The sequence below is a fragment of the Solanum stenotomum genome, chromosome 8 (assembly GCF_019186545.1).
Source record: "Solanum stenotomum isolate F172 chromosome 8, ASM1918654v1, whole genome shotgun sequence".
Lineage (NCBI taxonomy): Eukaryota > Viridiplantae > Streptophyta > Magnoliopsida > Solanales > Solanaceae > Solanum > Solanum stenotomum.
Window position 1 is genome coordinate 11,972,452 of NC_064289.1, and position 14,080 is coordinate 11,986,531.

The 14,080-nt window shown below is 33.0% G+C and overlaps 2 protein-coding genes and 1 pseudogene across 2 annotated transcripts in view; all 3 read left to right on the forward strand.

Moving 5' to 3' along the window:
• The first annotated feature begins 4,505 nt into the window (after positions 1 to 4,505).
• LOC125872128 (GDSL esterase/lipase 2-like) lies at positions 4,506 to 6,759 on the forward strand. Its single transcript, XM_049552808.1, has 5 exons — positions 4,506 to 4,752; positions 4,896 to 5,017; positions 5,103 to 5,327; positions 5,528 to 5,792; positions 6,426 to 6,759. The coding sequence occupies exons 1-5, from the start codon at positions 4,506 to 4,508 to the stop codon at positions 6,665 to 6,667; spliced, it is 1,101 nt and encodes a 366-aa protein (XP_049408765.1). The 3' UTR covers positions 6,668 to 6,759.
• A 762-nt stretch (positions 6,760 to 7,521) lies between these two features.
• LOC125872130 (GDSL esterase/lipase 4-like) lies at positions 7,522 to 11,324 on the forward strand (annotated as a pseudogene).
• Positions 11,325 to 13,644: 2,320 nt separating this feature from the next.
• Positions 13,645 to 14,080, forward strand: part of LOC125873491 (GDSL esterase/lipase 5-like) — a 1,767-nt gene continuing 1,331 nt past the window's right edge. The window contains exon 1 of the mRNA XM_049554420.1: positions 13,645 to 13,932. Within this exon, the coding sequence (XP_049410377.1) occupies positions 13,645 to 13,932 (288 nt within the window). The remainder of the gene's footprint in view (positions 13,933 to 14,080) is intronic.

The window sequence follows — 14,080 nt, forward strand, 5'->3', positions numbered from 1 at the left end:
TGGAAAAACGAGACCCTTTCAACCCAAACAGATTATACCACGACGATCCTTGCGAAAAACTCTACAAGTTAGCCTCAAGAATGACTCAAAACGGACCTAAGATGATCAAGATCTCACATTTCAAAATTCAACAACAATTCAATCCGGAAATCACCCTAGCAGTGGCTAAAATCGATTCCTTACCTCAAACGAAGCCTCCCCTCGCGTTTCTAAGATCACCGCTAGATTCCCCACGAAATTCTCTTGAAGTTAGCCTTTTGAAGCACCTAATTTGGATTCAAAATGAAGGAGAAATCTTATGTTGAAGTTGAGGGAAAAAAATGGACGAACATCGTCCTAAAATCTGGAAATTTCCAGATTTCCATTGCTGCCACGTGGCGTCGCATGGCTCTGCCACGTCACCGCCGCGTTAAAATTCTACAACCCTTCAAACTTAAATTTCGATGTTTTGGACTCGTTCGGAGTCGAAAAAATACAAACCATATTTGGAATCTAATTGGAAATGATATTTCTGACTCAACGGTGAAGGCGGAATTTCCATTTGGAGATCGCTTCGATGAAAAGTGGGTCCCACACCCAGTATCGTTTTGAGCCAGATTCCACAACTGCCATCTAAAGCCTCGGGAAGTGAACAAAGGGTCGTTCTAGACCAAAATCGATCTTCCGAAGCTAACCTAGCTGTCAGAATTTTCATCTGAGCACGTCTTCCAAGAAGGTTGACCAAAGTCAACTTTTCAAGTTATAAAAAAATCTCCAAAACAGAGAAACGGGCCTAAAACCCAAACGAACGACCAGGCGACCGAACAGTCAGTGCCAGCAAGTCATAAATGACTTGGGGTCGCTACAGGAATGCTCTAAACGAGGGAAAGAATTCTTTAATTTACAAAAAAATGACCTGGAGGGTCATTACACTAGTGGTGCCAAGTTAGTAACTCCCCGACAAGGTTTGTCATCGTCAACATATTTTGTTGCAATCTTAAGTGATCATTTGGTGAGTTCTAATATTAAAAAATTGGCTTCTCTTACACCTATTAACACTAGCAAACAACTACAATTTGGTGGTAGTAGTCCTTTGTCTCCAAATAAATTTGCTAATCTAGATGATGAGGACATCTATGAGGAAGGTGAGGAAGAGGAAGAGGAAGAGGAAATGTTGGATTATTGTTTTGCAATTGCAGCTAGGAATGCTGATATTTCTCCTAGGCAACAATGCAACAACAAAACGAAGCATGGAAGAAAGCATAGTTGGGATGGTAAAGTGAATGAGGAGTTTGTTCCAAGGCACCTACCGATGCGACTGGCGAAACAGAATCATATGATAGTGTCAACAACTTTAACAAGATCCAATAAAGCCAAGAAGTGATGAACTATCAAGTGTTATTGGACGGATTTGAAGAAGAAGACAAGAGAAACATACTTCAAGTTCCTTTAGAAGGCCAATCTATCTTTTTTAGTTCATACATTTGTAAAAGAAAGTTTGAGGTTGATAACTCAACTTTCTCCTTGGCTTTTATGATTTTTTATTACTTAAAAATCCTCACTTGTAATATTATCATAGAGTGTATTATAAACTTTATGATGATCATAGAATATCTAGTGCTCTCTAGCTTGTATTTTCCTCATGGTTGTTAATTAGTAGAGGATAGGTATCTCATTAGGATTGGTAAGGTAAGGCCCAGCCTCCCTTGCTTGTACTTATTCCTATTGAGAATTTTTTATGTTTATTATTAATAAAAATCCACTAGATGATTGTCTAGTGGTATAAATTTGCTCAAAAAAAAAGGGAAAAAGCTCAAATTTGTCATCGAACTTTGAGAAAAAACTCATTTATACTATCCGTTAAAAGTTTGGCTCATCTATGTTATTTTCGTTTGAGAAAAGGCTAATCCATGCCATTATGGGTTAACTAAAAATCCATCTAATTTTGCAAAATCAATTTTTCCACGTGGTGAACGATGATTCAGCCACATCATTAACTTTTATAAAAAAATCAGCCTAATTTCTTAAACCCATTTGAATTATTTAAAAAAAAAAACAATTCATAAACATTTTCTAATAAAAAAACAATCATCATTAGAAAAATTATGTGTTTAAAAAGAAAAAGAATATATACTTATTTGGAAAAACTACATTTTTGACTTATTAAGTAACAAATAAGAACATTTGGACCAAACTATTGAAAGCAAGTACTTTTTTTTAGATCAATCTATTAACTGATGACATTTTTTTTTATAGTTTAAGGACATTTTTACCCCTTTTTCATTTTATTTTTTAATCAAGAATGACAAAATTTTGTATTTATAGATTTTAAGTACAAATTTCTTATTTAACCCTTAATGACATATCTCCAGATTTGTTTGCAAAGAAGTCTTTGTTGTCTATAGCATCGGCAGTTAGGAAACCAATAGCTATAGATAAAGCTACTCAAATCAAGTCAAGACCTAGCACAGCTAGGGTCAAGGTTATACTTGATCTAATAGAAAAGCTTCCAAATCGTATAAGATTGCAGTTTGTGGATGGAAAATCTGGTAAGTTGATGGAGGTTTTTCAGGAGATTGTATATGATAATCTACCTTTGTATTGCAATTATTGTAAGCACCAAGGTCATGATGAAGATAGTTGTCGTTTGATCTCAAAAAGAAATCAAAATAACAAACAAATTGATGATACCATTGAAGTTGCTACAAAAGGTACTATTGATAGTGAAAAGTATAAAGTTGATGCAAGAGAAATACTAAATGAAAAAAGAAACGCTATAGATATCAATCAAAGTAAAGCTACTTCTTTAGATCGGCAGTTGGTTGATGTCCCTTCTGAGCAAAATCGTGCACACTCAATGGATGTTGTTACAAGTAATATTGGTGTTCAAACAACGACCGAAAACAAAAAGGGAACGCCAAGAGTTGGGGTTGATGTGCCGCAAGTTGGTTCAGGCAAAAAAATAATGGATTCAGGACGCAAACTAATGGATACATCTGATGTTGAAGATGCTGAAAATTCTGGGCAGCATGTTTTGCAAGTTGAAACCAAGAATGCAACTAAAAATTGGACACTGGTTGCACACAAAAATTCAACTAGTAATCGGAGCCTTTCCCCGACTAGTCAAAATAATTCTCCATGTAGTGAAAAGGGTGCGACTGGAAATTTTTATGACAGTGAGAAGAGGCAAGATATTAGTAATGCCTCAAGAGACCTATTATGTTCAAATAACTTTGATGCTTTATCGAACACTACTGGACAACAAGTAAAGTTAATAGAGAATGCCAACGATTTGATCCAAGAAAAGCAGGTCTCACCACCTACTTTGAATAGCAAATTAAGTCCAGAAGCTCCCGTATTGGTGCCTAAATGTGTGATTGCAAAGAAGAATGAGTCAAGGGTCTTAGTGTCAAATACAATTGATTTGGGCGAGGATTTTCTTGATGAAAATGAGGAAGACAATATGCTTGATTTTGGCAAGGATTCTCTTGATGAAGATGAGGAAGATATGCTGGACATGTGCTTTGATAGAGTGGCTAGGGAAGGAGATATATCACCTAGGCAACAAAGAAGTGGAAGCAAACAGAAGCAAAAAGAAGACACATGGAAGGCAACATAGTTGGGACGGTAAAATGACTAAGGAGTTTGTTCCAAGGCACCTACCGATGCGACAGGCAAAGCAGAACCATTTGACAATATCAATAGGTTCAACAAGATCCAATAAATCCTTAAAGAAAGTATGAATTATCAAGTGTTGTTGGATAGGTTTGAAGAAGAAGACAAGAGAAAAATACTTCAAGTTACTTTTGATGGGCAATCAATCTTTTTTAATTCATGTGTTTGCAATAGATAGTTTGAGATTGATAACTCAACTTTCTTCTTGATTGGCATATTTTTACATTATTTAAGCATCCTCATTTGTAATATCATCATGGAGTGTATTACAAACTCTGTGGTGATCAGAAAATACTTAGTTCTCTCTAGCTCTTCATGCTTGTTAGGTAGTAGACACTTCATTAGGATTAGTAAGGTAAGGCCTAGCCCCCCTTGCTTGCCCTTATCCCTATTGATATTTTTTATGTTTAATAAAAGGCCACTAGACACTATCTAGTGGTAAATTTGCGGAAAAAAAAAATGCATCTAACCCTAGGTTCTTTTATTTGAGTTTTTATTATAAAACATGAAATAAACTAAAAAAGGAAATAAATGATACAAAAAAAAAACATATTTTCATGATATATATATAGACATTGAAGAAATGTTAATATGTACCTAAACACAAATTCTAATTCCTTCCTAACTCAGTTGACTTATGAATATAATTAAGATTTTACATCATGTTTTAACATGTTTAGTAAGTTAATGATTGTCAGCCAGCCCACACTCTTTCAATCAATTGAAAAACTTACTTACTCTTTACATAGAGTGGATAGTGGATGCATACAAGTATTATTTTATTAATCATTCTGCACTTCACTAGTACTATAAATATTTCAAACTCTGTGCAAATATAAACCACACCAATAATGGCTTTGATCTCAAGCTTCTGCATCTTTGTTTTGGTTGCACATTTTGCCACCCCAGTTGTGTGCCATAAAAGATCTCATCAAGCTGCCCTTTTCGTGTTCGGTGATTCAATTTTTGATCCTGGAAATAATAATTACATCAACACCATTGCTAGCTTCCAAGCAAACTATTTGCCGTATGGAGAATCATTCTTCAAGTACCCTACTGGCAGGACCTCCAATGGACGCCTCATTCCTGATTTTATCGGTAAATTTAATCGCGTTTAGGTCAATTCTTTGAAAAAGTATTTAATTGTGGGAGGTAGTTTATGTCCAGTAAAATAATCAACTTATGCTCAAGCTGACCCGAACACATGGGTGAAGAATTTGATTTCTGGTTGTATTTTGCAGCTGAATATGCTAATTTGCCATTAATTCCGCCGTATTTTCAAATTGGGAAGAAACATTTCATTCATGGAGTGAATTTTGCTTCAGCCGGTTCTGGTTGTTTGGCTGAAACCGCACATGGCTTTGTAAGTCTTGTTTCAATTTGATAGTTAGATCAATATTAGGTGGAATTTTTTAATTTATTTTTAAATGTTGGTTTCCATTTGACAGGTTATAGATCTTCAAACACAGTTGAAATATTTCAAAAACGTCGCAAAACTGTTGAAGAAGAAAGTGGGGAGAAGAAAGACCAAACAGATCCTCTCAAATGCTATATATATTTTTAGCACTGCCAATAATGATATATTTGCCTCTTTATCAGCAAATTCGACTTTTCCATATTCTGATAGAGAATATCAACATATGATTATGGGGAATTTGACTTCTGTATGGAAGGTAATCAACTTAACTCATCTTTCCAATTTATTTTGTTGAATAGTAGTTTGGCTAAATAAGTTATACATAATTCTTTGTACTTTGCTTAAAGAGACAAGAATCAAAAAAACACGTGGACTATCATTTTTTCATAACTCACACCTTAATTATTGGTTATTACCTTTTTCTAATTGAACTATCACTATCTATCAATGCAACAGGGGATTTACAAGGAAGGAGGAAGAAAGTTTGTGATGCTTAATTTGGGTCCATTAGGTTGTCTCCCTTCTGTTAGGCTTCTCAACCTTCAAATTGGAGTTGCAAATGGAAGTTGCATGGAGAAGGCCACCAACAAGGCGAAAATGTTTAATTCAGCTCTCCCAAAAATACTCAAAAAACTAGAGAAGCAATTGCCTGGATTTAAGTATACAATATTCAACTTCTTCAAAGTATTTGCAGATAGCATTCATAATCCAACAAAATATGGTATGTTCTATCTCATTGAAGTCAAAATCAAGTATTTTAATGTTCCATTATATATTGTGCACTGTTGATTTATGTAAGAATAGCTGTTTTACCAAGAAGTACCAATATGAATTGGTGGACTGGTATGTCCTCCTTCATTCTTAACCAGATGTCTTGGGTTCGAGCATTTGGGTATGGAGTTTTCTTTGTTAAAAGGAGTTTTACCCTCAATGTAGGACTCCATGTGAGAATCTGGATTTAGTTGGACTCCATTGCAGGTATCAGATATGGACTGAGAAACATTAAAAAAAAAGTAGAAGAAAGAACCAGAATTGATCATAAAGGAGAATCTTAATAGCTCAACTGATTGATTATCTAAATTTTCACCTTGTTGGTAAGGGTTTGATTCCCCATATTGTAATCTCGCTTGCCTTTTAAAAGAGAATTGATCAATAGATTTCTCGAAACAAACAAAAAGGAAATGGAAAGATATAACAGAAAATCATGTATATGAGTTGTTTTCTTGTCTGTCTTTAATATTCAGTTTAAACACTCAAACAGCAATTTCATCGCTCTGCTAACAAAGTAGTATGTTGATGTAAAGAATTCTTCTTCAGTCTTAATTTACTTGTGATTTTGTTCTGTTTTGTTTAGGTTTTAAGATATCAAAGACGGCTTGTTGTGGAACAGGTCCGTTTCGAGGGATTCTTAGTTGTGGAGGGAAGAGGCAGGTAAAAGAGTACGAGTTATGTAACAATGTGAAAGATTACTTGTTTTTTGACTCCTCTCATCCCTCTGAGCAAGCCTACCAAAAATACTCGGAATTACTGTGGAATGGAACTCCAGATGTTGTAGCACCTTACAACCTAAAGTCCTTTTTTGAACTTTCAACATAGCCAATCTTTAGATTTGATGTTATTACTTCATATCTCAGTTGAGAAATAAGTTGGAATAAATGCAATGTTCATTTGATTGAGGTCAATAAAAAAATACCTCTGTCTACAACGACTTTTCTTTCTCTGTTTTCATCCATTATTGGACCTTAAGAAGATGAACGCGAATGTAGATTATAGTTATTGAGATCAAGGTATACTCTGAAATACGAAATCAATGTAAATATATGTGTGTCTGAGTTACTCACCTGAAAGAAAAGCAAGAAAATGCTAGACTGGGAGTTAGATGTTATTCATCATGAAAAGATACAAAGAAACTTCTCCATGTGTTTGGTACTTCATTTTATAATACTAATAACTCTAAAGAAACAGGACAACTAATCGGGACAGGTGGGAATAGTAATTTGTATTAAATCAAATAATCTTCGGGAATGTGGTGTCAAGTGTTTGGTTCAACTGAATTTTTTTAAAGATTTTACATCATGTTTGCTAAGTTAATGATTGTCAGCCAGCACACGCTGGGCCACCTGAGTGTGTACATATTATTTTGTTTTAATACAGTGGCCCTGGGGTCTTTGATTTTTTTTTTTAAGAAAAAAAACTTTTTCAATCAATTGGTATGTGGGGGTTCGTGGGTTTAGACGAAATCAGTAGCTTTTTTGTAGACGTTGTATTTGTACTAGAAAATTAATTAAATATATATGTATATTAATTTGTGAATCCCTAACAAAATTGATTGACGCTAAACTCTTAATCCTGACTCCGGCTTTGCAAACAGGTATTTTTTTTATTAATCATTCTGCACTTCACTAGTACTATATATATTACCAACTCCGTGCTAATATAAACCAACAATAATGGCTTTGATCTCAAGCTTGTGCATCTTTGTTTTTGTTGCACATTTTTCCACCCCAATTGTGTGCCATAAAAAACCTCATCAAGCTGCCCTTTTCGTGTTCGGTGATTCAGTTTTTGATGCTGGAAATAATAATTACATCAACTCCACTGTTAGCTTCAAAGAAAATTATTTTCCTTATGGAGAATCATTCTTCAAATACCCTACTGGCGGGGCCTCCAATGGACGTCTCATTCCTGATTTTATCAGTAAATTTATTTGCATTTTCGTCAATTCTTTGAAAAGTATTTAATTGTGGGAGGTAGTAGATAATCAACTTATGCGCAAGCTGACCTGAACATAATTATAGTTAGTTGTATTTTGCAGCTGAATATGCTAATTTGCCATTTATTCCGCCGTAATTTGAAACTGGGAAGAAACATTTGGTTGATGGAGAACTTTGCATCAGGCGGTTCTGGTTGTTTGGCTGAAACCAATAGTGGCTCTGTAAGTAACAATATTTCCTTTTATGTAATTATTGTTTGAATTTGATACTGTTTGTTTCCATTTGACAGGTTATAGATCTTAGTAGTCAGTTGAAATATTTCAAAAACGTGGGAAAACTGTTGAAGATGAAAGTGGGGAAAACAGATACTCTCCAATGGTGTATATATTTTTAGCAGTGGCAGTAATGATTTCGTTGCCCCTTTACTAGCAAATTCGACTTCCCCAAATTACGATAGAGAATATGTACATATGATTATGGGGAATTTGACTTCTGTATTGAAGGTAATCAACTTAATATTCATTCAATCTCATCTTTCAAATTTATTTTGTTGAATAGTAATTTGCATTTGTTAAATATTAATATTTCAATTACATACTAATATATATGAAGCTCAACAACTACATTTTGTTTCTTGTGTTATGGCATTATAATTGATTAGATTAATTAATTTAATTAAAGTAGAAGATAAAACAATGTATGAAACTCTTCCAATCAGTGACTCTTTGAATTATGAAACCAAAAATAAAATTTATGTTTCATGATTCAATGTGCCCCATTATTGAATTTTGGTAGGTGAAAAGATACTTAAATATCACTATAAATACCAGTAAATTATAGCCACAATTTGCTTGTCTCTAAATCATCATATTCTTTTCTTTTTTGTTATCTACGGTTCTCTAATCTTCTTCCTAGATGAATGATATAACATGTCATAAAGAACTGAGGAGAAGAATAGACATCATCCTGAAGTTAAAAAAAAGAAGCTTTCTTACAGTAGAATAGTTGAACTCAGAAATAGAAGAGATGACCTATTCCTTGAGATCTTTTGTCTATTACCACATGATTTTAAGTATTTGTAACATCCGACAATTTGAAGTGGCTTTGAAGAAGCTTGAAATTTGGAAATAGTCATTTTTGGAAAAAATTTAAAATCTGGAAATTTGGCAGTCCAGAATCNAAATAAGCTTTCTTACAGTAGAATAGTTGAACTCAGAAGTAGAAGAGATGACCTATTCCTTGAGATCTTTTGTTTATTACCACATGATTTTAAGTATTCTTTTTCCATTTTGGAGTCAAGGCATGGTTGTCCAAATTAAATTTGGTATGCAAAATCAACATTTTTATGTAATTCTTGTATCATCTTGCATTGTTGTGGGAATTTATTTTTATTTGTTGTTGTGTTATTGTTCTTGTAAGTGTTACTTAATTAATCAGCAAAACTTCTATTAATATAGGATGAGTCTGATAATACTTGAATAATTTATGCAATATACTCAGATATCCATATTATAAATTGTCTAAATTCAAGTTAATTTAAATAAAGATTGCTAAATAATTGTTATTTTGAATGAAAGATTTTATTTATGTTACTTTATCGTCTATGTAATATATTGTTGCAAACACATGCATATATTGTTCATAATTTTCACCCTTTTTGTTTCATTTTTAATTTTTCTACGATTTGTATGAATGAGAATAAAACTTAATTTTCAAATTAAAATGAGAGTCCCATTTACATTTGTGCGACATTAAGCCTAATAATTTTCTTAAATATGAGCAATCTATATTGATGATAGTTTTCTGTAGTGTTAAAACTCAAATGGTTGGTGTGATGACAATTTTGCTCTTGGACATTTTGATTGTAATATTATAAGAATGGAGTAATTAAGCTTCATTTTGTTTAGATTTTAGTAATATAAATCAGCAAGATTATTCAATATTCTACTTGAAGTATATTTTTCAAGAGTAACATTATAGCGTCTTTTGAAGTATATTTTTCAAGAGTAACATTATAGCGTCTTTTGCAATTGTTTTATAGTGTTGCAACATATATTTTCACTTTCAAATTGGAAACACTTGCACATGTATGTTCTTCTAATATTCATGTCATTTAAAAAAAATTGAATTACTTGATAGGAATACACGTGCAACGCATGTCCATAACTAGTTAGAGTAGAAACTTGAACTTGGTTGAGCGTTAAAAACAACCTCTGCTGCGACTACTCAGAAGTACTTATTTGTTTTCTAAAAAAAGAAAGTCAAACACCTTAATTTTCCTTTTAAAAAATAATTTTTGACTTTCTAAAAGGTTGGCTAAATAAGCTATAAATAATTCTTGGTACTGTGCTTAAAGAGATGAGGATAAAAAACATATGTAACTTACACCTTAATTATTGGTTATTACCTTTTCTTAACTATCTATCAATACAACAGGGGATTTACAAGGAAGGAGGGAGAAAGTTTGTGATGCTTATTTTGGGTCCATTAGGTTGCCTCCCTTCTGTTAGGGCTCTCAACCTTCAAAAAGGAGTTACAAATGGAAGTTGCATGGAGAAGGCCACAAACTTGGCCAAAATGTTTAATTCAGCTCTTCCAAAAATGCTCAAACAACTAGAGAAGCAATTGCCTGGATTTAAGTATACAATATTCAACTTCTTCAAAGTAGTTGCAGATAGCATTAATAATCCAGCAAAATATGGTATGTTCTACCTCATTGAAGTCAAAATCAAGTATTTTTATGTTAGGAGTAGATATTATACCAAGAAGTTCCAATAGGAGTTGGTGGAATGGTACATACTTTTTCATTCTCAATCAGAGGTCTCGAGTTCGAGCATTTGAGTATAGAGTTGTCTTTGTTAAAAAGAGTTTTACCCTCAATGTAGCACTCCCCGTGAGAATCCAGATTTAGTTGGACTCCTATGCTGGTATAGACACGGGCTGAGAAACCTTTAAAAAAAAGAGTAAAAAAAAGAACCAGAATTGATCATAGAGGAGAATTTTAGTAGCTCAACTGATTGACTAGCTACATTCTCAGCTGGTTGGTGAGGGTTCAATTCCCACCTTGTAATCTCGGCTGCCCCTTAAAAGAGAATGGATCAACAGATTTTACTGAAGCAGCAATTTCATGGCTCTGCTAACAAAGTAGAATGTATATGCAATGTTCAAAACAAAATGAAATTACACAAGCTATTTATGTAGAGAAAACACAGAGTCAAAATGTTTGTTGTTATATAAAAAATGTTTCCTCAGTCTTAATTTACTTGTGATTTTTTTCTGTTTTGTTTAGGTGTTAAGATATCAGAGACGACTTGTTGTGGAACAGGTCCATTTCGAGGGATTCCTAGCTCTGGAGGGAATAGGCAGGTAAAAAAGTACGAGTTATGTAACAATGTGAAAGATTACTTGTTTTTTTGACTCCACTCATCCCTCTGAGCAAACCTACCAAAAATACTCGGAATTACTATGGAATGGAACACCAGATGTTGTAGCACCTTACAAGTTACAACCTAAAATCCTTTTTTGAACTTTCAACATAGCCAATCTTTAGATTTGATGAGATGACTTCATATCTCAGTTGAGAAATAAGTTGGAATAAATGCAATGTTCATTTGGTTGAGATCAATAAAAATTTCCCTCTTTGTCTACAATGACTTATCTTTCTCTGTTTTCATCCATTATTGGATCTTAAGAAGATGAACGTGAATGTAGATTAGAGTTATCAAGGTCAAGGTATAGTCTGAAATACTAAATAAATGTAAATATATATGTGTCTGAGTTACTCACCTGAAATAGAAGCGAGAAAATGCTAAGTTGATGTCTATGTTGCTCGGACTCTTCAAAAATATGTGTCGGATTCACCAAAAGTAGTGTATTCTAGGAGAATCCGACACGGGTGGCATTGAAAGTGAAGAGTTTGCACAGGTTGATGTTATGCATCATGAAAAAATACAAAGAAACTTATCCATGTGTTTGGTACTTGATTTTATAATACTAACTAGTAGTATTATTTATTCTTCAAACCAATAATGCCTATTTTAAGAAAGAATAGTTGGTAAAGAATACGCGTGAACTAACAATTGAAGAATCAAAAGTACATATATAAAACTACTCCGAACTAAACGATGTTATTTTTTAAGCAAAAAAAATGTGATTCATTTGATACTCGTTTACTTGTTCCCAACTGCTGCCAGATCAAAATCTATTAAACAATTACTCGTTCAGTCACAAATTAGTGATCATGTTTCGCTTAACTTAATATTTTATATTAAAATTTAACAACATTTCTCATGTCAATTTGATGAAACATTTTAAAATATTGATCACTGATCAGTTACCAACTTCCCATAGTTTAACTCTTAAAAAAAAAGAAATAGGACAACTAATTGGGACAAGTGGGAGTAGTTTTGTATTAAATCAAATAATCTTAGGAAATGTGGCATCAAGTGTTTGGTTCAATTGAATTTTTTTTTAGGGAAAATATGACTTTCGTTTTTTAAAAATCTTTTTTATGAACATTTATTTTAATTATATTTTTGAAGAGATACGAATATCTTTCTGATGCATAAAATAAAGGGACCCCCCCCCCCCCTCCTTTTTTTAATTGTGCAACGAGCTTGATCAAAAAAATATTCAGGGAGTTTTAAAGTTGGGACCCCACATTTGGAAGATCTCTTACTCAAGCAACTCGATCATCCTTATGGGGAAATCAAAATCGCATCACTGTCTAGTTGCTATGATATAGAAATGAATTGTCTTTCTTTGCTGAACGGTTACCGGCAATTCTTAATTAATTGAACGAAAAAAAAAGTTTGATCATAGTTAAGTAATTTAGAAGAAAAATAGTACATATATAGGTTGAGATTCCTTATGTACTATTTTTCTTCTAAATTATCGAAATAATTATTTTTTCCACTTATCCAATTTGAAATTGAAGAAAAATATAGTACTATCTTTAAAGATTTAAGTCAGGACTATTTCTCTGTGACATTTTGCTCTGTCCAACTCCAAACAGCCATTTTTAGTAGTATATCTTGTAGAAGCAAACATGCAACAATATAGTATCAAGAATTGAATCAGAATCAAGTCAAATCACAAGAAATATTATAGAAATAAAACAATTAGAATAAAATCTAATCTCATACGATCTAAAAAATATAAGGTAAAAAGTTTTTATATTTTCCTTCGCTTGAGTAAGGAGAAAAATATTTTATCCGTCCATCTCTTGAAGAGATCCAGCACGGTCGAATCGAAATGATGTTGAGATCTTCTATCTTGATATCCATACTTTTTCAAATTGTAACAAAAGCTGAATTTCCTTAAACTTACTTTGATGTATATACCACAATACAATAAATAACAATTGAAAATAAAATGATAAAAAAATAATAATAAATAAATATTCAGGTTGAGACACATATATCTCGCTCTCTTTAAGGACATTCAAGCCCAGTATGGTATATTCTACACTGATCCAGCGATATATATCTTGGTCTGTCCGTACCCTCTAAAATACAATAGCTCAACAATGTCATATGACTCAAACAACTCCAAAGTTATGGAAGAGTCCAAAGCTCCCAAAAAAACACCTTCTTCAATAAAAAAAATTACACTATTTTGAGCCACATCAATATATACTATTTACAAAATATATGCTCACATATCCCAACATTTACTAGCCAAAAATAATTGTCAAACATCCAACACTTCTTCAATACAAGTCTTCACGTCGAGTCGATAGTGGATGCACACCTTTTTATTTATTTATATTTTATTTTTTATAAAATCATTCTGCACATCACTAGTATTTATATATAATTCCAATTCTATGCAAATATAAACCAAACTTATAACACTGTAATGGCTTTGATCTCAAGTTTGTGCATCTTTGTTTTGGTTGCACATTTTGCCACCCCAATTGTGTGTACTCGCAGCCCTATTAATCAAACACCTGCCCTGTTCGTGTTCGGTGATTCAATTTTTGATCCTGGAAATAATAATTACATCAACACCACTGCTAGCTTCCAAGCAAATTATTTGCCGTATGGAGAATCATTCTTCAAGGACCCTACTGGAAGGACCTCCAATGGACGCCTCATTCCTGATTTTATCGGTATATTTATTCGCGCTTTGTCAATTCAATGGGAGGTAGTAGATTTTGATTTTCAGTAAAAATAATCAACTTATTTGATGTTATTGGTTGTATTTTGCTGCTGAAAATGCTAATTTGCCATTAATTCCGCCGTATTTTGAAATTGGAAAGAAACAATTCACTCATGGGGTGAATTTTGCTTCA

Excerpts from the sequence above, each read along its gene's own strand:
- LOC125872128 (XM_049552808.1), top strand. The coding sequence starts at position 4,506 with ATGGCTTTGATCTCAAGCTTCTGCATCTTTGTTTTGGTTGCACATTTT. Across the intron at positions 5,328-5,527 it reads ATTTGACTTCTGTATGGAAG|GGGATTTACAAGGAAGGAGG; the intron begins GTAATCAACTTA and ends TCAATGCAACAG. Across the intron at positions 5,793-6,425 it reads TCATAATCCAACAAAATATG|GTTTTAAGATATCAAAGACG; the intron begins GTATGTTCTATC and ends TGTTTTGTTTAG.